General features: G+C 36.2%; 1 protein-coding gene across 3 annotated transcripts in view; it reads right to left on the reverse strand.

The window, feature by feature from the left end:
• Window positions 1–1,843: 1,843 nt before the first annotated feature.
• Window positions 1,844–25,577, reverse strand: part of LOC148677105 (uncharacterized) — a 79,430-nt gene continuing 55,696 nt past the window's right edge. For 2 of the 3 annotated variants that reach the window (XM_088618088.1, XM_088618103.1), the window contains exons 4-10: window positions 22,359–22,567; window positions 20,001–20,071; window positions 9,015–9,060; window positions 6,904–6,972; window positions 4,265–4,389; window positions 2,993–3,162; window positions 1,844–2,245 (exon numbers count right to left, since the gene is read on the reverse strand). In XM_088618088.1, coding sequence (XP_088474214.1) covers window positions 1,949–2,245; window positions 2,993–3,162; window positions 4,265–4,389; window positions 6,904–6,972; window positions 9,015–9,060; window positions 20,001–20,071; window positions 22,359–22,567 — 987 coding nt within the window. In that variant the 3' untranslated portion in view covers window positions 1,844–1,948. The remainder of the gene's footprint in view (window positions 2,246–2,992; window positions 3,163–4,264; window positions 4,390–6,903; window positions 6,973–9,014; window positions 9,061–20,000; window positions 20,072–22,358; window positions 22,568–25,577) is intronic. The other variant, XM_088618096.1, reaches the window with a different exon arrangement.

Raw genomic sequence — 25,577 nt, forward strand, 5'->3', positions numbered from 1 at the left:
CCACTAGATGGCGCCATTGAAGCAAAAATAATCCACGAACTTCAAAATACGTAAATATAAAATACGTATTGACCGACCAAAGTACCTAAATTTGCTGTAAAACAATCACATGCAGGACGTTTGATTGGATTTTGTGTTGTGTACTTGGATGTGTTGTGGTGTTGCTAATTAATGCCTCTCATTCAGATATGAATATTAATTTATAGCTCTTCAGATGCTAAAAAACAACTGCCTGAAATACAGTTATCCACACATGTACAGTATATTGATTATAATGAAACTGGATTTTTCGGTTTTTATTAAACCAGTAATTGTTTTTCAAAATATGGTAATCATAAAACAAGAATTGTTCATTTTGCACATGTTTTGCAGTAACATTAAAAATCCATGCAAGTGGTGCTTTTAATTTAGATTAAAAAAATAAACTCTGGCAAAAAGGAAGAAACTAAGAGCAACTTACACAGAAGACCACTAAGCTGTAGATCTTTTTTTAAGATTAATGTTATTCATAATCATGTGTCTTAGCCTCTTGGGTCTGTGTTAGACCAATGCCTGTGATGTTGGCTGAAGTGTATGGTACTGAAAGTTCTTTCTATTTCTTTTAAATGATGTCCTGATGAAAGACCTCCAGCAAAGAAAAAACATGTTCTTTGCTTTCTCATGGGGAACCACAGATATTTATCATAGTGATTAACAATTAAAGAGTGTACCAGAAAATGGAAACCTCTTAATCTTGTGATTTCTGCAAGTGCCTCTGATATTAGAGGGATATCTTCAAGGTTTGTGGACTTGTTCCATTTAGCTAAAACAACTTACATGAGATGTTTTTCAGATCTGTTGCTTTTTACCGCAAGTTCAGAAAAATAGATCTACAATAAAAACATGTAACTTGCATCGAAAGGAAACAGATATAATTTGCATTGGAAAAACTGAAGTTGTGTATTGAACAATGCCCCTTTATTTTTGCAGTAATTAAAGTACATTTGCACCCTTGGTGTCATGCTTGTGTGAAAAAGTTAACACCTCTACTACAGACAATTGGTAGTTACTGTAGATAAGATCAATGTTACTTCTCTTAGAAGTCAGCAAAGACATACTGTATGGTGACTCGGTTTGGTTCAGCTTTACTGAAAAGCAACTAACTTTGATATACTGCATTACATTTCTAGGGAACAAGTAAAGGTTTATTCCATGCCTAAAAGAGAAGAAAGGAAACACGTTTCAGCCGTGGAGCTTTCTTCAGCTCTTTTCTTCACCCCAAGAAGGCTCCACAGCCGAAAGTTGTGTTTCTCTCCTTCTCTTTTCAGCATGGAATAAACCTTTCCTTGTTCCCTTGCGGCCTACGCATGCCGACGCAGCTCTCCACCTGAACTACTATTACATTTCTATCTGTAGCATGATAGATTGTGACATTGATCTGCCTATTTTCTTATTTTAAAACTTACCTACTGTACACATTCCACATCTATTCTAAGACACAGTTTACATAATAAAACATTTTTTTTCCAAATATTTTTAGGAATACTTCATCTTGGAAGGACTATAAATGAAATTTTAAGGTTTAAGGGTCAGAAATTGCCTCTGGATGTCTCTGGTACTCTTAAAGGAAAGTACTTCAGCACCTGGGTTCATGCGTCTGAGGCCGTGGACTCTGAACACGTGTGGTATTTGTTGGTATTTCCGATCGTGTACTACAGTACGTGCCGAAAAAGAAGCACTGCTTTTTTAATGATTGGCCTATCTTCCCTATAAGCAGATACATAAGAAACAGGGAGACTTACAGTATGAAATGGAAAGCAAAGATGAAAAGAAACGAAGCAGATATCTGCTTGGACTGAGATGCTTGTTTTAACAGATTAGCATTTAATAAAACATACTTTAGTGATATCTGCCCCTTGACCTTCCTGATGCTGCATGTAGTTTATTTGCTGTTGAATGATGCTGCAATTTAAATCTTACAGACTGCTTCTTGGCTTTCTGCCACTGAACTCCTCAAATGCGATTTTGAAGGCTTGATGGCTTTGACCAGCAAACCCGAAGAGTTACTATTCTGGCTTTGGGGAGGGGATGTGGATTTGATTTCTCCGTCACTCCTGTCCTCAGCCTTGTGACTGAACATTGTATCTTTACATTTCTGAGCAGAAAGTGGTGTAATACCATCTCTGCAATGTCCTTTGAGAGCATCGGAACTCCCCTTCATTTGGCCAGTGTTATGTTGCTCTTTTGCTGTTCTCATTGTGTCATTCTGGAAAAAAAAGTGGAGACAAATTAAAAACATATCTCATGAGTTTTTTTTAAAATTATATACTAGCTGTCTTTGTGAAGTGACTGGAATATTGCTGTCCCATGGACACCACTGAACTCTGTAGCTGTTTCAAAGTCGCCATTGGGACCTTGCCTGGCTTTCCAGTTTGGAGGGACAGCCTCGTCCAGGTAGTGTCAGGTGCATTCCACTTCTGAATGATTGACTTAATAATGCTCATGCTGATATTAAGGAACTTTCCGAATCTTTGAACTGCTTTTGTAGCCTCTACTGATCTGTGCCTTTATTTAGCATCACCCCTGAGTGGAAATTTAAACGTCAAATAATCCTACTTCTGGACCTTACCTGCACCCTCTGTGCCATTAATCATAATACCGGTTATGAAATCATAGAAGCAGAATTGTAAGTCAATAGATCGGCTGTGTCAGAGGAGACCCACTGTATGACATTAGTTACACAGAGCAGGACTGGACTTGGGGTGACACGTCCGTATTCGGTCACTCCCTGTATAATCAGACCCTCCAGGCTGAAACCCCTTGTTCTAGAGTTGTCATGGTTGTGGATACAAATGAAAGTCATGTATATTAGCAATAGAGCAAAACTAACAAAAAAGCTTCTTTTCTTTCATTGTTTTAGAGTTCCACTATTGGCTGCTAGACCCAGAGAGATGTACAGAATGTACAAACACGAGAGACCTGGGTCCGATTTTTATGCTAAAACCCCCGTTACCTGTTGCTCTTTCCTTTTCGTGTGTTTGATGGCTTTTGCTGGCACAGTACCCCAGGCACTCTTGACTGCCCCCTGGTGGCTGTTTGTGTGCTCGGGAGTAATGCCCCTGCCTTCTTCTCTGTTGCCCTGACACATCTTTGCTCTGTGGCTCCTCAGGGCATGTGCTTTGTCTACATCATAAACAGGACCAAAGGTTCTAAATCAAGTTCTAAAGCAAGTCCATTTCAAACTTAAACAAACATATTCAGCCTGTTAGTGTTTCTGTTCTCGTGTATGGAGGTCTGAGCCATCACACTTTTTTAATCAAACCCTGGTGAGACGGAGATCTGTAAATCAAAACCATTGACTCGGTCACTTTGAGGCCTTGTGGAAATGTATTGCATATCTGTGGATTTTTAAGGTAAAAGGTTCCACTTCATTTCCTTTTGAGACAGATTTTAATTTACAAGGTAAGAAATGGATATGCTTATGTGAATGTAACGTTGGAGTTTGTAGCCAAGAGAATCAAAGAAGCCAAAATGTAGTTTCTGTACAAGACCCTGACAGTCCAGATACTCTTTTGGCAAGAAGAGATAAAATATGTGGTGTGTATCAAACATATAGTGAAGGAACAGCAGCCTTAACATTTGAAATTGAACTACAGTATCTAGAGCCATCTGTTAAATTCCAGTTTGTTTCTTAAGACTTGGTAATGAAATTACGATGATGTATGCTTTTGTTCAGAAGAGTTGCATATTATATATACATTTAGCAAGTTGCTGTGGTAATGTATAAAACAGTAATGTCTATTTTGACATATGGAGTGCATTTCGTTTTGAATATTTTCTTAATAAGAACTTTTCACTTTAGGTTTGTCATTAAAGCCCTCCTTGTTCAGACAAGGTTATGAATTGATAATACGCTTAGATATGGCTGATGATACAGATTCAGTCCTTTCTTTCACTGGACAATTTACTTTTCTTTAAACTTTAGAATCGGACCTCAACCTTTCATAATGAACTATATGTATATATAGTTCAAATATTTATATATGTGTTCATATATATATAATATGTTTTCTAGTTTTATTTTATTGTACTTCCCCAATATAAATATTTGCAAATACAACTTCTAGGCCAGGAATAATGGTCACATATTTAAATAAACAATAATAACATGCCCATTAAAGCCCCTCTGGCGCCCTCTAGTGGAACAAATATTAATAGGCTCAAATGTCTTGTTTTTGTAGTCAAAGAGTAGCATGAAATCAGTAAATTTACAGGTACGGATTACCATGTTTTTTGGGCGTTCCTTCAGAAAGGTCAATTTCACTGTGGGTTAGAAAGGCACAGTTTGGATAACTCCGAGAGAGGTATACACCATACTTTTCAACAGCAACAGAGTCCATGTATCTTTCTCTGTAAATGAAATATGAAAAGCAATTCAATCACTAAAAAAGGTTTTCATAGAGTAAATACAAGGCTGTCAGAATAAGCTATGGTGAAAGTAATGCAATTAGCAATCCATACATTATTACATACAAAAATAAAAGATATTATATCCTTTTTTGATCGGTGTGAAAAAGAAAATGTAAAAAATTAGGGGAGTTGATTAATAAAAAAGTAATTTCATATAAAGAGTCCATCAATGCATTTAGCCAATTTCTCTTTTTCGTTCTTTTTTGGTTGGTAGATACACAACCTGCTTTAATAAATATATACCATGAATACATCACCCAGAGGGGAATATGCAAACAGAAAATTTCCAGAAATCATTAATGTTTTGTTGTTAATATAGTCTAAATAAATACCAGGAAACTCCTCATCTTGCATTTTTAAGACTTTATTTTGTTTAGAAATCGGTAAAAACAGCCTTTTAATAATCCAACATTCTTTTTTTTTTTAAATTAGCCCTAACTACAAAGTAATTGCTGGCAAATTGATTGCACACAGCCACAACACAGAACCTGTCAATGAAGCCTTTTCATGTTCAGAAACACTGTACTCCATGATAGGTCAATGTGAAATTCAAACAAAAAGGTGAATTCTGTTCAATACTCATGGCCTAAGGACTGCAGAAATTTCCATATTTTAGAAATGAATCCTACAGGGAAAAGAACATTAAACTGTAGCATAGGTCTTTTTCAGCAGTGTGATAATGCAGGAGATGTCTCAAACAATATTAACTGTGCTTCAAATATACACACATATTCAAACGAAGTAATGAATTTAGATTATGTTCCTTCCTGGTCTCAGACGTATTTAAAAATGTTAGCGTGTTAATTAGCAATGCCTTTAAGTGTGTACAACGTTGAAAACGTTAATTTACTTATTCCAGTTATGTACCATTTAGATATCCTAGTGTGGCTTGGGGTTTAAATTGTATTTATTAGTTCCAGAGTAACCTAGTGTGCATACAGAGAATATGAAGAACACCATTCGCATTCTGAAATGCATGAAATGGTTTGCACTAGGTAACATATCAACTCAGAAATTGAATCTGTTGGTGTACAATATCTATTGAACTAATATTTTTTTTAATTCTTTCAATTCGGCAAGTCCCTTTCTAGCACCGCAAGGCTCGGGAACAGGTAGAGAAGGCTTTTGTAGACACTGTATACATCTGTGTGACACATTTCTCTCTCACTCCCGAGTCTGCAGTAAATCTGTTTGCTTTGGCACAGTAAACCTGGGACACGCTTACAGACGCAGTACCCATTAAAGAGCGAAATTCACAAAATGTCTCTATAAAAGCAAGCTATCAAAATTCTTCCTGCAGACCAAAAGGAAAAAAAAATAGCAGAACATACATCATTCTTGCCACTCCAGAGGTGTGACCCAAGTACTGCAAACCGACGCCAGCAGGCCGATGATAGTCACGTAACAAGCTCGCTGTTGTTATCTGTGACAACAGGTACAGGCCACAGGAAGCCACACCTCAAGCACAAAGTTTTCAACACCTGGTGGAGTGTGAATCAGGGACTGGGGATAGCTGCCAGATGTCACATTGGCTGATGCCAGGAGGAAATGGCCCGAAAGCTGGAGCTATTGGCTAGTAACAGAGTGGTCAGCCAGAACACAAGCAGTCATGTGTGCCCCTGACATTCGCAAACAAAAATAGAAAGAGAGTCATGAGATCATAACTCTGCTCCAGTCGTACAGCTCGCTGAGCAGGAGCTTCTCGACCAGCACCAGCCCTCAAGAAGTGTGTCTGGAAAGGGCTTCAGTCTGGGTATTCTTTCAGTGTGCTGTGTCTACTTATTTGATGTCACTATGTCTTTCCATGTCTTGCCATGAATGTATATATACAATATATAAAAACACCTTGTATATTTACTGTATATGTATACTTTACATATACTGTAGTTGCTAGTAAGTATATAGTATTAAATTTGCACCAGGTTCATGTGGATTATTTTAATCACTTCTCTTTGGGTCACAAAAGTATTGTCATTCAGCACAGATACAGTAATGCTACTGACGTGCTCAACAATGTTATTTAATCTAGAATTCAGTTGTGAGGTTTTACCCAGAAGAGTTGCAAATAGTTCAATTCAATGATGTGGAGCATCAGTACATTTTGACGCTGACTAATGTGACACTTTTCTGTTGAGCAGCAGAGTCATTTTAAAGAGTAACCCCGAACCATCTCAAAAGTCTTCATTTTTCATGCCAAATTAGCACCGGATCATACATGCAAATGGACTTTCAAAAGCACATTTAAGTCAATTACAAGGGTGAATGCTTAAAGCACCGTGCCGAAGAAAAAGACAAAAAGAAAAAAGCTGATGGACACGGAGAGCATGAAGTGTTGGCCAAGACGTGAAATTCCCCATCGTGTTAACAACAATGACTGTGTGCATGTGTTGCTTCAGTTTCTACGCAGAATGCGTGGATAGTCATCTAGAGTCTGGAGATGGCCTTGTGACTGACCTATTATACCGCGCTCCAATCAGAAAAGAATGGACATCCTCTCCCACAGAGGTGCACGCGCGCTGCAGCCTGGGGTGAGAGAGAAAAGATAAAAGGCTGCAATGAGGTCTAGATTTGCTTTGCCATGACAGCTGCATATTAATCTAAAGAATTTCTGACAAATCAAAAAGACTTTTTTTTCAGCCAAATATACCCCTAGAGCCCTAATCATAAAGAAAGGGTATAAACTTGAAACAAGATTGATTTAGTCTTTAAGGGATGGTTTCTTTGAAACATTACCAACTGCAGTTGCTTTTTTGGTTTTTAATACTTCGACAAACTTGAGCCATATTGTGACAGATAAAGTACTAACATGGCAACTTCAAACTAATTTTGTAATTGAGAGATGAAACAGCAGCATTTCCACACTCTCGATGCTGCCGTTTAATTTCTGTGAATATTAAACAGACCCCTGCTTCCCCTACGAGTGCTGTCTTAGCCAGCAGGATACTAAGTTACCTAGTCTTAAACTCCTCCATGGTGTAACCCATCTTGACAGGCCTTTTACTGGGTTACTGGTGTTTCTGATCAGTTGAAACGTGAATATTTATTTTAGCACATGCAGAAATAGAAATAATAAAGCAAACTGGGAAGAAAGGAGTGAAAACATACCCAACTACAGTATGAATAACTAAGTCTTTCACAAATCACAAAAATTGGGAGATGATGAATGTCTACATTTGAAATCGTGTTCTAATTTTGAACATTAATTACTTTTTTTACAGCTCTTGCTAGGATATTAATCTTTAAATGTGCTGTCCTCTTCAGCTGCTATTTTGTAATGACAGCAACCAGATTTGAAAACAGCAATATGCTGAGAAATAAGCTTCCATTCAGAACACGAGAATCCAAAGTGAATCAATATTGGAATTGTTTTCAATCTAGTGACAAATGAAAATGTGATCTTTCTTCAGTCGTCATCAATTAATCCATGCCTCTGTTAAGCTACAGGTTTCTGTGGAGTGTCTTCATATTGGAGTGTTGATCTCTTTAAAAACCCAGCAGTGATGACCAGCTGGTATGAAAGGGTCAAATCATACAAAAATCATCACAGTGTCGATAAAGACCCTCACTTGACAGGTTTTCTTTGATCTCTTCTGGATGGCACTGAAGGCAGTGCTTTTTGGAAATAAAAAAAACAGCTTTAACACAGTCATCTATTATTAACTGAATGCTGTTTAGTAAAACCTTATCTGTGTGCCAACAGTTTGTATCATATTCTTCAGTTGTGTTGTTGCATGTTAGCTACAGTACCATTCTAACCCTAAAAGATACTTCAGCTTCTCTGGAGCATTTTCTTGAAAATTAAAAAGTTCTTGAGCTTAAAGTGAAAAATTAAGTGCTGTATACAGTATGCGCTAATATAACATTAAACATGAAAACATATGTTGATTACATTATCGTGAAGTCCCTCTGAAGAACTGCACTTGTATCTGTTGTTATAAAGCTCCAGCTACTGTATTTAATTTCTCTTGATTTGTGTTTTAGAGGTTTTATTGTTGTACTGTATAAAGTGACATAATTTTCTAATTTTGTCTGGAGACATTGAGAGGTAGTCAAATAGTCAGACCTCACATGCATTCCACACCCAGTCAAACACTTTAGAAAAGAATTATATTTTTGTTAACTGCTTCCTTCTCGTTTTGGTCACAATTTCTTTTGCTTCTAATTATTGAGATTAAAATAAAACAAACCTCTCAGTCAAATTCTTATCTCAGCACTTTTTCTTTTTCAACTTCCTTAAGTAAGGCACTACAGACTATTCAACAAACTGGCTATAATAGGCTACAGCAGCATTTAGTCAAATAAACACCGCCAGGCACGCACAACATTAGTCAGGCTAAGGATAGATCATCTATAGCGTATACAGTTGAAACTGTACACAAAATTAATTGGTTTATGTGCCAAGGAAAACACTCTAATCAGTTGGTTTCCTCTCATTAAAAGTTAATTAGTTTGACATAAGTTTCCTGCATAAGAAAGTATTGGCCACTTAGCACTCATTAGGGAAAGAAAAATATCACACCACAAGCTTCTTAGAAATAGAGAGAAAAATAAAAATCAGCACATACTCCTTCAGATTCAGAGGTAGTCTACTGGAAGAGCACTTCTTTGGAGCTAAAAAAAAGAAGATCTGATTAATTATTATTTTCAGCAATCGTCTCTTTGATTTCAGTTTTACCAAAGTTAATACAAAGTAAATACTTTGAGAATAAAAATATAATTTAGTAACACCAACATATTAAATTCTATAAAGGGCTAAAAACATGATCTATTTTGATCTAGTAGATGTTTACTACATCCAGAAATTAATCCTCAATAATATGGATAAATAAGAGTGCATAGTAATTTGTGCAAATAGTCTCTTCATGTTCTGCTAATGAAATACTTTACTTTTCCCATAGTGGCTTTGGAAAGATTATTTTAAAAAGTAAATATTTATAGTTTTGAATTTGAAAGGACACATTTTTGTGTATGAACTAATCATTTGAACTAGGTGATCCACATCCCAGCAGAAATAAAAGAAGTAAACTATGGTGGTTTTGTACTTTTAAAAATCTATTTAAAGAAAGCTTTACATTTAAAGAAAATGAATAGTATGTCCTGAAAAAAGCCCATCTTTATTTCTTTTATATTTTAGTTAAATTATCCAAAACAATTCAGACCATATTTAGAAGAGAAAAAAATGCTCGACTTGTGTAATATATAAGTCTTCATTCTGAAAAGAGGCGAAAAGTCATTTTCAGTGGATATAACCTGCAAAGAGCACAATAAAGTGAAAGGCATTGATCTAAACACCTTGACTTTGGCCTTGATAGCAAACCCTCCTCAGACAGCATCTACAGACGGGAAAAAAATCATTTGACCTTGAACAGCAATTTTATTCTTCCTGCATAAGGAACTTAAAACAAAGTTTTCGTTGTAACCCCTGATAATTTTGATGTTCAGCTCACTATAAACACAATCAATAACTTTTCTCCAAATGAACAACTGCATAAAAAAACATTTCACTGCTCGCAGCTCTCTACATCTGTCGAGCTCGATTGAATTTCCTTTTCTTAATGAATCATGAAGTTTGACTTAAACGCTAATAACACTGTTTGGAAAAGGAAAATGTAAGTTTGTTTTCCTTTAATTAAGTACAAGATTCCTGACCTTCATCCTTGAAGGTTTTCACTTGCTAATGTTAGAAAACCAAGGAACCATTTAGTTAAAGCAAATGGGGGACATTAATTAATAGGTGGGCGTAAGACAAATACTGCAGAGACACAAATGTGAACAGTACAGGAAATGTAAGCACCCCCAAACTTAAATTAAATACAATGATAGGAAATGGCAACTAGAAACAAGGATTAGGTAACGTAAGTGAAATTTGTGTGCCTGGTAACTGCAGTGAACTTTTAAGCAGTGGAAATGAGAAATCAGTCACTTGTCCAGACTACTTTATTTCCTCTGGTTATTTATAATGATGCAAGGAGCAGTCACCATCGAACGTGCATGAAATACTGTGACATTTTCTGTCTGCACAAAGAGAAAAGGGAAGGTGCTGGGGGCAGCTCTGCATTTTCTACTACAATAGGCTCCTCAACGAGAAGCTTTCTGTAGTCAATATCAAGACTCTCACCTCAAATTACTGACCTTTACTGTTTAGTCCACACTGAGATCAGGGCAAGCAAAACTATCAATCTTTTTTGTTGCAGAAGAAAAAAAAAGCTGGTTATGAAATGTCAAAAAAGGGCATTTCAGATCCAACAACTCCTACACTGCATGTGTAAAACCACCTACCCCTTTTTTTCTCAACTCCATTCCAATAAAAAAAAAGTGGCAGTCAAGAGTTTCTTTTAAGGCATCTGGTTTCATTTGACCCCAAATTACTACGTGGGATGCTCAAATATGAGGAGCAATCCTATAGGCGTTAGTGGTTTCATGTTTTTTTCTTTTTAAATGTTTATTATTATAATTATTAACTTGCAGAAAATAAATGGAAAGGAGGTTGATATAAGGTTGGATGTTATTAGGAACACTTTGCTGCTGGGAAGGCATGACTGAAAAAGTTGTTTTTTTCCCATTAGATTAAGAAAAAGTCTCTCATAAGAATGCTGTGTCAAAAGGATTAGGCCTATGTTATATTTTTAAATACTTCTGGCAGTGCTAATTCCTGACATATGAAAATGAGCTTGACATGGATATTAGACAAGAAAAGTTTCCTGTGGGCAAATGGCCTATCTCATTAATTTGCAATGGAATGGGCAATTTGCTCACAGTTTGCCCACTGGGAAACTAAGGAGCTGTAGAGGTATAAAACAACATCTTGCAGGAAATCAAGTCAGTATAAGCACCACAACACCCGCTACCCTGACCTTGTGCATCATGCAAGACCAAAGGTGTCATGATCATAAACCCCTCCTCTTAAGGCTGCTCCAGCCCTTCCTTGTTTGATACTCATCTCCCACACTGCCTCCGGTTCCTGCCCCGCGTGCTATAAAAGCCAGACATTCCTACCAATCTGGGCTCAGCTTTGGAAGATGGACGCCTGGAAGCCCGCCTACGCGCCTACCCTCCTCCTACCCTCCTCCAGGAGCGACTCGACAGCACAGGCTTCATCACGGCGTTCTGACCTTCTGAGTCCGGGATTAGGGGGCTTCTGGTCCCGTTACCCCCTTTTATTCCCCTGACCCTCTGCCGGATCCCGCTCCGGTTTTTAACTCTGTTTGTCTGTCAGGATGGATTACCCAGTCTTGGACATTTGCTACACTCCCGGATTTGCCTCGGACTCCCTTGGACTGTTTGCCTCGGCCACACCTCCCCCGAACACCAGGGCACCATGGACACGCCCCTTGTTTTCCTTCCAGCCCCCCTGCATGCCTTTATCCCCATGTTTTCCTCACTTCCCCCCCGATTGTGCTGTCTGCATAGGGTCCTGAAAGAACGCTTCGTGACAAAAGGAAGACATTCATGCAAAAAGCTGATATTCATGCCACCACAGTAACAGGAAGAGTTGGTGGAAAACAGGGACAATGTCAGTATTGTTGGTTAGCGGCTTTATTAAAAGATATAAGAATGTAAGCAGAGAACAGCATATTTCTGAGACTGTGGGAAGCCATACAAATTTGAATATTTATTGGTAGATTGGATCCAAAGCTTTGCTCAAATCGTACAATTCAATGGCAAAACCAGTTCAATGAAAACACCCCTATTCTACAAAAAGAGAAAAGTGGCATTACCTAATCATTGTGTGCTCCAGCAGCAACAACAACTGGTTCACTAATCTATCCAAACTAAAGCCTAGTAAGATTTCAGTCAATACTGTGAGTCGGACAAGATGGCTTAAGTGACTGAGACATGACCTCAGTTTTGTCCTATTTTGAACTTGTACTGTATAAAATGTTTTAATCCACCCTATTCATCATGTTCCCCATTTGTGCTGTGCAAATGATACAGTTGACATGGAAATAATTATCTATAGAAGACTCATTGTTTAAGACTATTGAAGGTTTCTCATATTATAATAATAAAAATATTTATCTTTTCATTACAGTGCATTCGCAAGTTAAATAAATATGACACAATCCTCTACATGAACCTTTTAAGGCATTCATTTTATCTATCATGTTTCTAAGCATTTCGTGTTGAACTAAGAGTGAGGTGTTTCAGGATATTTATTAGATGATCTCAGAAAAGAGGCTAAAGTCAACAACACTGCTAGGCAATTAATCAAACTTACAGTGCGCAGTGTTCAAAAGGAAACTATAATTAAATGCAGAAACAAGAAATTTCCTAAGTCGCTGCTAATGATGAGTTTCTCTTCAACTTGAAAGCTATCTGTTATCACCTGTGTAGACAAGGCATGGAAAAATGAATAACTGTCTCTGCCTCAAGACCTTAACTTTCTTTCAGAAGTTATATACAAGGGGTCTCCAACCTTGGTTTTAGACTGCTAAAGAGTCATCCTGTTTTCTTGCCAGCTGAGTTCTCAATATTATGCTCATATCCATCAATGACTTAATTAGTCAAGATCAATGCAATATTAGTCACTTATTGAAGACATCTGTGGCAACAGAAGGACCTGGGTTGCAGAGAAAAGCCATGAACATAACTAGAAGTTATCCTCCACACTTCGCAGACAAATTCATTGTTTTTTCTCTCTTCTCTTTAATTATTGTACTGCAGTTTGGACAATTAAAGCTCTGTGACCCCACTGTATGTCTGTGTAGAGGCCACCACTATAAATGAATACTGTGGAAAATGTCATAAATATACTGCATTTGATAATGTTTTACCACATTTAGTTGCAATTATTTATACCATATTAAAAGAACATCAATTCACTGTGAAACTTAATCAAAGCAAAGCGCTTGGCAACTGGTTTATCTGCCCAAAATGACTTTCATGCTGTGCAAAGCAGCAGAATACATACAGTATAGAACTTTACTATATGCCCAGCGGTTGAGGGTAGCTTGTTGTGTTCATGTTCTTATCCTGCAGCATTACAGTACATCTGTCGAATGCACTGCAGAAATGGACTGGATAATTTTTAGTTTAAGTGCAGGAAACCATTCGTTCTTAAAACATACGAATTAGCTCTGTGTCACATTTCATGTACAATATGTGTCTTTAAAGCAACTTTTTATTTAAATGTCATGAATGAACACACATACTACAAAATCAATTAAAAAGGTTCTGAAATCTGCCTGGGCTCCTGTAGGTCTTGAATGGTTGAACAAGGGTTTTTGATCTGACATCTAGTAGGTATTTTATCTCTAGCAACACAGGCTAACCTTGAGATAGACTCAATAATGCTTTCTTAATCTTTTGTTCTGCCTAGTTTGTTATATTATTGAAGGAAGAAGAACAGCTTGAGGTTGTCATGCTCTACTTTTATTGACCACTCTCTGCCAAGTTCATTGTAATGCAGCAGTTTCTGTAGAATGTGTGGATAAATGAAAGGTTTTTTTTTTATTTTTAAATGCATTATGTATGCATCCCAATTCAAACTATAATGGCACTCTTCAACTGAGTAAACAGTTTGTGAATTCAATGCCTTCCTCCCTTTCTTTCATAATAACTCACAGAAATAAAATGGACTGCTCATGACCCTGATAACTCCTTCCCTAGACAATATTTTTCATATTTAACTTCAGGGTTTTGCATCAAGAGCTAACAAGCTTTCAATGTTCTTTTTCAACAAGAGCCCAGTAATATCTGTAGTAATCATACACTTCATGTATTAAGAACCATGGATGCGTACTACAAAACCCCAAAAGCACAGGAAATAAAAAGGCATCTTCCTCATTAAGGAACAGCAATACCATTCTAACCTTACTGTATGTGTGTTTGAAAGTCTGTCAGACTGTGATCTTATTATTCGGAGCTTCTACTAATGACACAGTACAGTTTTGTGTACATTTACCATATGTTTGCACACGTTCTTCAAAACACAAGATGCCCTTTTGTCCTGACATCGAGCAAAAAGTTGATCTTTGCTGTTTTGTTACAGTAGTTTCATTTATATAAATGTCTTGTTGATTGTTCATCGTCTCTCTTATAATTTTCAGACACTTGGGGCTTTATTCTATTCCTCATCCCAATTTAATTAAATAACCTAAAATGACTCCTTTGATAGCATTTGAAATTTAATTTTGTGATTCTTTCTAACAGTAGTAGTTCATATTTTAATTGTTTCATTGCAGCAATTCATATTTTTATCAAATCATCCACATGCAAAATTTGCACATCAAAACTATGACACACAGAGGACCCAATATATTTCATTTTGAGACCATTTGTGATATAAATTAGAAGAGTGAAGCTATTTCATGATGTAATTTATGAGTGAAATATAACATACATTATTTAACCAATATAGAGTCTGGGTTATGAAAGCAAAAGGAGCACACTATTATTTCTGTAGGTATTTGTGTGAAACTTGGAAGGAATTATTGTCTCACAGATGACTAATTAAATGTTCCTTAAAACAGTGTTAGCCTATTTATCTTTGCAGGCTATGTTTCATAATCATCCCATCTTCCTCCAGAGGTCACAGTGAGTTTGTGTTGTTCATTAGCAGTAATACTACCTAGCATGACACCAGTAAGTCCATAAAGTGAAAGCTGCAGGACGCCAAATTACCCTGGTACAAAATCAATTAACACCTCCAGGGACGTTATTATTGTCACACTGAGACACCTGATATCCTTCAGGAGAGATAAGTGATTTGTGGAGATTAAAATGGTGACTGTAAAACAAACAAAACAGGCTTCAGAGCTTCATGGAAAGACATGGTCTCTCTCCAAGTGTAAGGCAGACACAGGTGTTAAGCTTGCACTGACACATGCGGTACAGTACGTCATTTTTTCTGCAGTACTTTCCAAATAATACAGACTATCAGCCTTCCAAAAGACATTCATATTTGTATCGTTTTAATATGACATTTCTTGTGTGTGCTATAATTGCAGCAATGTAGGTAGGGCAGATTGACAGCATGATGGATTGTTGATGGTAGGATATGCTTCCCACAGCATTCCATCATGTGTGACCTTTTTCAAAAGCCATGTTCTGTATACTACAGTTTATAGGCCAGACAGACAGAAAGACAACCTCCATTATTACTCACACTCACAAAATAAATGTGAAGCACACTTAAAGCCAACTTTAACGGAAAGACATGTCCTGTAGCAAGATTGATATTCCGTTTTTTGGGGGGGTTGGTATGCAGTAATAAAATAATTATATTTGCTGAGCACGTCACGCAATTAGAGGGTTTTTTTGTATATAAAAACACTAGTGCATGACAAAAATAGGCGGCTTCCATATTAGTGTCCTCTACATTCAGCCCTGGCTTTGGTGTTCAGAGGAATGAATTAGACTACTGTCCACATGATAAGACCACTACCTAATTTGCAATAATTTGGCACAACAGGCAGTCAGCTCTCCACAGCAGTCCAAAACCAAAGTTGCGTGAATATTGCATATGTTTTTCAGTCGTGCAGTGGGTACCTGCAATGGTAAAGCAGAATTTGGGAGGAGGGGGTGGAGACACTTGGCAGACACATTAATTCATTGTTGATTTCAAAATGCCAAGCAAAAAACAAGCCTCACAGAAGCACTGTTGAAATGGATGATCAATGGTTTTGTAATGATGTCCTCTAAACTGAACTTCAAGTAGGGTACATTAATTATATAATGTGATGTTTTAACGCCTCTTCATGTATAGAGTAAGGTTATAAAATTACAGTAATACAAGGGCATGGAACCTAGGTCGTTATTTTATTTTGGCACGCTTCGGAGAAAAAAAAACGTAATGGAAAGCAGTTTTCAGCATCCCTTGCTGTATTTCTTTTTGCTTATTTTTTATTCAATAATTGAACTCACCAGTCACCAGTCTCAAATGTTTTATTGGAATGCCTCTATAATGATCTACTGTAAACAACGAGAAAAACTTGCATTTTTGTGCCAGTTTGTACCTGTGCAGGATCCTCTGTGTTTCTGGCCACATCAGCGTATATTTAATTAAGGTTTCCCTGTTTAACATGATCTAATGTCATTGAACAAGGATATGTTCTTTGTTAGCACTGTTCTTAGCTTCAAAATCCTCTGTGTATAAGAAACCATGGTAACAGAACAGTAGCTAAAGCCAACGAGATAATTAGAAACCCTAAGCAATTGTGTATCAGGAGGGCATAAGTTCCCATGGGTGATATCTGGAAGTCCAATAAGTTTTTGACAGTGTATTTAGCAAACAGATACGTCACATAATCACACATCTTCTGAACCACTCAGGTGTTTTAATCATCAGCACAAAACATCAGCTTTGCAAAAACTTAAATCTCTTTTTGTATCAGAATAGTGAGACCTGAAGTAAAATCTCTGAACATTTTAGTTGGTTAGGACCCTCCTGAACAGGGGCTGATGAGGATAACTAAAACAAAAACATCTATTTCAAACAGTGTGTTTGTGTAAAAACAGAGCTTCACTGACCCATAGCTGGAACAGAAGGATAAGGTTCAATATACATTTGTTTCTGTTTATGATTGGTGCAAGGGAAAATCTGTAAAAATAGACGTACTTCCATATTTATTGGAGATTTAGAATGTGTCTTAATATATGACTCTCATTCCTTTTGTTAACAATTTTTTCGTAATTTGAAGTTTTTTTAAGTGAGCAGTATTGTCAGGGGTTTCGTGAAAATTGTTCTATTCCACTTCCAAGTGAGAAAAGAAATGAGCTCAAGTACATTGATTATATAAATGCAGTTAGCATGTTAACATCACAGGGGGAAAAAGCAAATTAGGGCATTTTTATTCATCGTATATATTATATAAAAGAAGCAAGAGGTCATGTGACCTCTGGGGATAGATTTTTCTAAGAAGAGGATAAACATTTTGTTAGTAAAAAAATCATAAAAATGCAACCTTTGTTTTCACCCTTCATATCAGAGATATTGATTTGTTTACTTTGAACAGACCCTTGATACTGTTAAGATAGGAAAGATACACGCAGTCTTAAGAGGCATTCAAAGGAGAGGTTGACTCTAAATGTCTTAACGCTTGCTACAGGGGAACAGGTTTTTGCTACAGTTTTTTTTCTGCTATTGCCCAAATGGAATTCGGAGTCTGAACCAGAACTGTAGTGTTAGATCTTGAGAAATTTCCATGTGCTTTGAGAAACCCACTACAGTACATATCATTTTTATTACATTAGAAAAAATCAGAATGCATCCCAGGTAATGCACTCTTCAGATTCTATCCATCCATCCACTGCATCACTATGCTCAGTGTGTTCTAGGAACAAACACTTTTTGCTTAGTGTTTTCTGAACCACTCTTACAGCAAGCTGAAGAGCCAAGATAATTGAATTTCATGCAGCTTTCTAAGAAATGGTAAAGAGTCCTGCAGACTTAAAGTAGTGTTTAGATTAAGCAGAAATTCAAACAAATGTAATGGAAAAATAATTATTTTAGACAGACTGTTTGTTAAATATACATGTAACCTTTGCTGTAACAAGATACTGTATCCAAACATACTGTATCAAAACTGTGAATTCACACATTCATGTACTGTATGAACAGCTATTATCAGCTTTTGAATGATTATTAATGATATCAGAATGTTAAGAACATACTCTGCTGGATGACTTTAGTCAGTATCTATTTACTTTTGATACAATACTTTGTTTTGATTTTTATATCATAAAGTCAATTTTGCCTCCATATCCCAAAATCAGGACAGTTATTTGTTTTACATCTGATATCTGTTTTACTAAGACAGTATCAATCTTGTTCCTTGTTGAAGGCTAATCCAACAATATTTTAACACATTAGAACAGGTAAATGAAAATATAATAATCTTCAATTTAAAGCAAACATTATTCTGAAATCCCAAACTGATTAATTAGCAACCAATTCACTGGTGTCTGCATAAATAAAGCACAGATAAGGTCTTACAGTGGTTATAAAAACATTTTTAACTTTTTTATTTGTGTTTGGGTTAATAATAACTAAAAGAACTATAAAGCCATCTCCAACAATCATAAATAATATAATAACAACCATTAGATGGTGCTGTGCAGCTACAATTCTCTGTTTACTTTCAACTGTACTACCTCAATGCTGAGTTTTTAAGTATTCAACAAAATTCAAAATAGATTCAAACAGCTGTACAATTAATCTACATTACAATGTGAAATAATACCACATGATATTAATCATGATTTAACTAGTAATAACAAAAAAGTTATTTTTCATCCCTAAGCGCTTTTGCTTCTAATACAATTGAGGATGGTTTTAAAATTATCACAATTAATTCCTCTTCACTTGCTCACTCACTTTCATTGTGGTGTCAAAATTTAGCATAATACAGAAAATAACATCTGAATGAATGGAAATAGAACAATCACAATGGTGGCGGCAGGGGGATGTTTACATAAGGCTTTTTATGCAAATATGTTTAGCCTTATGAGTTCTTAGCTTGAAGTATTTATAGCACCAAACACGCAATTCCCGATGTTAAATCACAAAGAAATATGCATACGATCATGAAATGCTTTTTAAAGCAGAAGCCAAATGACGCGGCAAGAGAGAATACACATTTTAAACAGGACAAATACAGAAACTTCTGTTTTCTACATAGATGTCTACCTAGGCAAATACATACAGTACTCTATGTCTAGGGTTACATGTTTGTTGCATTTAGAGTAAGGTTACATTTCTTTCTAGCCAGCTGAAGAATGACTTTTGTTGAAAACATTCTGAAATACTTTATTTTTTAATTGAACCTTGCATACAACGCATACGGACCTATTGTACACACGTCCTGTATGTACAGTGTAGTGATATACAGTATCACTACACTGTACATATATAGTATGTGTGGCCGTTTTGTTAAAATATCAGGGTGGGTTTGAGAATTGTCTTTCTAAGTGTAACAGCCAGGAATCTCCCTTCAAGAACTGTGGCTGGTTCCATCTGCCGGCCTGTCCATCAGTCGGCCCAGTCCTGCTGTGCCTCTCTGACTGTGTAGAGACCTCTTTGACCCCTTGGCCACACTCCCTACTCGCATGGAGAGGAGAGACGCGGTGCCAGTCTCTTCCCTCCAGACCTGCCGCGCAATAACGTGCTAATCCCACAATCAACAGAGCACATTTACACTTATTATCCCCTAAAAACCACCTTCAAATGAATTGTGTTTAATGATTACTTAAAAGAACAACTGTCAGGTTAGGTGGGATTCGAATTGATCACAAAAAGATCTCCGATAACATGGCAGTTTGGAGTTCCATTAGGCAGCACGTCAAAGTAAATAAGGTCCTCTGAAAATATCGAATGCTTTTTTTTTGTTAAAAAAAGGAAAATGCACTTAAGATTGTAGTTTCTTATGAAGCTGATAAATCACAGGCTGAAATACAAGGCACCACTTAATACCTATATTCAATAATGAAGACTGTGATTAAACTATTACAAAGCATTATAAAAGTCTACGTGCCTGGGTTAAAAATAGGATTAAGTTAGTAAAAGTCAACTTAAAATACTCAGTTAAAATGATGAGCCCAATGTCACTTACATGGGGTTGTTTTGTCTTTTCGATGGAAATCTTTGGATACTGATGGAGAAAGGTATCTTGTCCTTAAAAGGCTAAAAAAAATAAACATAAAGAAATGCATAATGTGAAGAAAAGTAACATTGTATTTTTACTTCTAAAATTTCCAAACACTCATTCAAGGCTTACTGTATTAAAGACCACCTACACTCAGTGTTTGCTTAAATATTTTATTACAAATGTTAACTAAATTAACCACGATCTCTTAAACACCACCATTTATGTAAAATAAATCACTTTTTGTTTTTGTTTTTTTGTTTTTTTTCCCATTTAAGCAGCATAAAAGTTGCAAGCTACTGACAGCCTTTCTTCATGAGGGTGAGTATCACTAGGTCATCACATACAGAATATTCACAATCTCCAAACTAGCTGCACAAAACACCAGCCCACAGTTACACCTGCATAAAAAATAAAAGCTTTTAGGCTTTTTTTGTATTATGGTTTATTAAATTATTTCAGTACAATGAATTAAAAAATATCTGCTTTGTATTTAAATATGTCAAAATATACTAGATTTCATGACCATGAGAATACTTAATAAGCATAAAATCAAGAACAAAACATCAGTACTACTGGGTTTAAATGCAGTAAATGTATATTTATGAACCAGAGAAACATTTGCATTTTGTAAACAGAAAACTAAAATGTTTTGATTATGAATGAATATAGTTCCTCTTACAAAAAGTATTCCAACAAATGGTCCTTCCAGTCCAAGATCATATTTTTGTGACATTCACATTTCTGATTTTTTCCACAGAAAATCGCAAATTAGTTTGCAAATGTACATACTGTAGGTCTATTGAAAAGATTCTTAATCATTTCTGCCTTATAAATTTCTCTTTAATGTCAGGTTTTGCACGACTTCAATTCAAGATCCAGACATTTACACATGTGCTAGCTCGGTATATTCTTGGTTTTGCTTTTGTCTGTAATTTGCCTAATATATTCCAATGTGCATAAAAAAACAGTTGTGATACAGTTTTAATATGTTCCATACACAAAACCCAGCAACCTGATGAATGCGCACAGTAATACCTCTAATTACATATTAATTATTTCAAGAAGTAATCAGTAATTTCTTATTAAGACTTGTGCTGTAAAAACATTAATGGATATTCTAACATTCTTTTGTGTATGTGTTTATGTGGAACACTTACAATATGACCTAACTAGGGATCAAATCAAGGCCCTTGGGCAGTTATCTATGAAGGTTAGACTTTATCTACACTAAAGCAAGATACCTTTTTCTCCCAGGAAAAAAATCTGAATATTAAAGCTCTATGAATTAGCATAAAAATCCCTCCAAGTCACATGTCAGAGATTTGACATTTAGCATAAAATCAGCGCTTTATGTAAAATTTCTGAAAGCATAATATGAAAAGCATATAATCACAGCTGGCTCTTACCTTGGGTATAGACTAAAAACAGAGATATATTTATTACCTTCTAATAATGATAGCTAAAACAAAGAAATGAAAATTATTCTATTTACTATCCCATTTACTACAATACATTTCAAAGTGGATTTTAAGTGGATGTTGCCATTCAATGTTAGAGGGCCATTTCCCTGGGTTTGCTGTGGTTATCTTTCACTTAATATATTCACATACACCAGAGGTGATCTTTTATGGCCTTTCAAATGCTCCCTCACAGTGGTGAGAAACTGTGACATGGCTTGACGCATTGTGTTACTCTGATTTCACTTCACAAACTGTTTGCTCTGATTGTCATTGCAACTTAAATGAAGAGGCTTTGGGACTTTTACTTAGAACATTGCTGAATAGGAAGTAGTGTTTCAAAACAGTTTGTAGCAGCTTGTGGACAACACTGTAGGGTTTGAAGGCTAGGCTGTTACTGTGCGCGTGCTTAAAACACACACTGATCAAACACCAAACTGTAACACTTTCTTCCCTCACTGCTGCTCTGTCCTGGGTCCTTGAGTCTGTTGTTACAAACCCATCAAAAAGAAGCAGTCAGAGAGAACACCACAAATAACCAAGGATTAGGAAACAGAAAACAGTTTGTTTAAGTGTTTACAAAAGATATTCTTGATTCTGCATTTCTTCACCACAAAATACTTTGAAACCACTGCACAGGGATGGTGAATATAGTATATGGTGTTAGTTTTGTACTCTGTGGAAGCTGGCCCAGACTAAACAACCCTCTTTCCTATACTTCGCTCACTTTATTTCCTACAAAAACTTTGCTCCTGCAAACCAGCTTTGTGGTATCAACCTTCCACCAAAGAAAGTGGAACACCTACAGTAAGTGAGCCTGGATTCTTGTCCTTCCCTGTCTGCTGTGTGTACCACAGTGCAGTACCTGGACCTAGTGGGCCTGCCCAGATGGAGGGCTGGAAGAGCACTCTGTGGTCTCTCAGTCCACCCATGAGCATCTGATTCAAACACTGTGGCCTGGAGGTATCTATGTGATCTCTCTGGTCTGTAGAAAAGCTGGCCTTCAGGTGAAGTTGTCCTTGCTTTCAATGGCTTCAGGCTCTTAGGCAAGGGCTGACCTGACAGCTGCTCATCCTGAGGAGACAGAAAAGAAAACGGGAGAAAACTCCTGGCGCGCTTCAGGATTAAACTACTGCTCCACTGCTGGGAGTTCATTGTGAATTGCTCAGAAAAAGAACTGCACAGCCCTGCTTCTAGCCACGTTTGAGTGCGAGTTGTTTCTATGGTCATTTCTGCGTCTAAACCTCAGAAGAAAGAACTCTTTTTTTCATTGAGAGGCTTAATTCCTTTATTCAATTTAGGCACATCATTATTTACTAAAAATCTAAAACATAGTGTTAATGTGATTGTAGCCTCTTAATGTTAGTTGCAGGTACAGTATTCTAAGTTGGACAGAATAAAGCCTATTCGCTGTTCATTGCTATATTTCTATTATTTCTTTCTGGGATCAAACTGTACGTACTAAAAGAAAACAATTATGACTTTATAGACATTACAGGTGGCAAAGTTCCAAAATATCTGACATTATATATACTTACTGTCCACGCAATAGTTAATACGTCTGACATGAAACATATTCGCCTACAATCACAATTAGTGTTTAATCATGTGTTTGACTGATGTATCAATCACATGTTATTTCATTATACCAAACTGTTCTGTTAAACAACAGACATACTTGATATGTGTATGCAGTGTCACAGTTCAAATAAGCACTGAAGCATTTGATCAAAATCTAGTATATTTGAATTTTTGAAGTTTGTGCAAAATTGCATAACTGATGTTAACGGCATATTTGAAATGAGTGTCTTGCAGAGTGTTGGCACTGGTTTGGATGTGCTTTGTTTGCGGGCCATTCAGACGAAATGCTCTGTTAAAACCCCTGTTTACATCATCAGCGTCAAAATGTTTAGACTTAGATTTGAACTCTATTTCATTTCAGTCCAAATGCTTTGCTTTGTATATGATGTAGCCCAATTTTCTCTAAGTTTCTTTATTTTTCTTGATCAAAATTTGACTCTCTGTTGCAAGATGGATTGTATGCACAATGAAAATATAACATGCAGTTTTATTTAAGGTCCTTATTTTGTAACTAGGATTATTACAATTGTAACACTACTGTAAACATTTATGGTACATGTAAGCAATTTGACCTGGAATAGATTTTTTCAGAAACCACTTGTTGGTTGGCAAAAGAAGCTTGTTGTCAGCTACACCACAGTGTCTGAACTTTTTACGGACGTTTTAATTTCCTTTATGGAAAATCTGTTCTTCATAAAAGGACTGTTTGGAAAAAACGTGGAAAAAGTTTATTCATACCATATTTACATTCCTGCTAGTGCCTGGAAAAGGACCAAATTTAAGGACAAGCCAAAAAAACAGTCATTGGAAAACTCATTTAGAAAAGTAATCTTACTATGGGACATAAGTAGAGGAAGAATGAGAAAGGGCAAAAGAAGGGTCTGGTTTTGTGACAGGTAAATGTTTAAGAATCTAGCTGTACCATTTAGATTTTGCTGCCTAACTTTATGAAAGTGAAAAAACAACACTGGGTTATTTAGGTTTACCCAGAACAGTCTTCATCCTAAACTTAACCTAGTCCTTTCAAACTGATGGAAAATTCATTTTGCAGTTTAAAGGAACTACTTGCTGTAAATATCGAATAGGAAAAGTCTATTGTGCTTTCTGTTGTGAATTAGCGAGTGGTAGTCCCTTTCAGCTGTGCCAACGCCAGGACATACTGTAATGGCTGTGAAACAGTTTCATTTGAATACATTTCTCAACTATCTGCTCAGTGTATAATGTGATTTAAGGATTCCTAAGATCCATATTAAGGAGGATATCAACTATCAAGATTTTACTAAAATGTTACACATATGCAGAGATATGGAACACTATGTTTTATTGAAAATTGACTCCACTATTTTTAATTTAATCCATTAATCCATTTTTTAATTTAATCTTTCATTTAACAAGATATGTGACTTGGATGCAGGCCACTGCAATTAAAAAAATCTGAATTGTGATGTCTGTATTAAAAAATGATCTATGTCTATAATATTGCTGATACTAGTTCACTATGTACTTTCATTGAGCATTGTAGAGAATGCTTTCAGTGATGTAAGGGAGTTGTTTCTCGGCTTGTTTAATATTGTCAGCATTCAGCTAACATTTATTTAGCAAAATCCAGTGTTATAAAGAGTTAGAAAAGGAATTATCACTGTTTTCCTTGCAAATCATTCTGCGCTATAACATGGTTGTGAAAAACCTGCTCATAATAAAACACAGTTGAACTGTGAAAGGATCCAAAGTAATCCAAAGTCATTAAAAAGTGCTTTCCTATATGCTTAATCTCAATGATGGGTGTAAACGTTCTATGATAACTGTAGCAAGAGAACAAAGCTGAAAGTCTGTATTTTCTCATAGGTATGTGCCTAAAATAATGCACCCAAGTGTTCCAATGGAGCCTTGTTCAAACAGAAGGATATGCCTCACACCTGGTGTTATTATTATATTTTTATTGTTAGTGTCTCTCTCCTGTCTATTTAAGCAAAATCAGCACAGACGGTGAGAAATATAACAGTATCCAGGAGTCACAGATGCTTATGAAATAGTTTAATATTCTGGAGTGACAGGACATTCTCCCAGAATGTTTCTAAAATGCGATTGAATTGACCAGTAAGCCCATCATCCCAAATGCTATAGAAATGCTTTCATGTTGTATATGTAGTAAGGCTTAAATGCTTAAATAATCATTGTTGCTGACCGTTTTGGAATAAAATTTTGGAATAAAAGGCCTTCTACAGCCGTGTCAAAAAGATAAACAAACAGCAGAGTAAAATAGTTTACAAAAGTCTGTGAATGATGATGTCAGAATAGAAGCGAATGTTCATTCCAAAAGGCAACATGTGCTTTAGGAACAAGCAGTCATTCTGATTTATGGGAATGTGAATATTAATTCGCTCTCTCCATTATAGTATCTCTGAAATGTATATACAGTATCTACTATTTTTCTGGCCCAATTTAGCTATGTTACTATCCGTAATAACTTTGACTTTGAAAGAAAGGTGCAGACAGGTCAACA

The sequence above is a fragment of the Lepisosteus platostomus genome, chromosome 2 (genome assembly GCF_059453375.1).
Source record: "Lepisosteus platostomus isolate fLepPlt1 chromosome 2, fLepPlt1.hap1, whole genome shotgun sequence".
Classification (NCBI taxonomy): domain Eukaryota; kingdom Metazoa; phylum Chordata; class Actinopteri; order Semionotiformes; family Lepisosteidae; genus Lepisosteus; species Lepisosteus platostomus.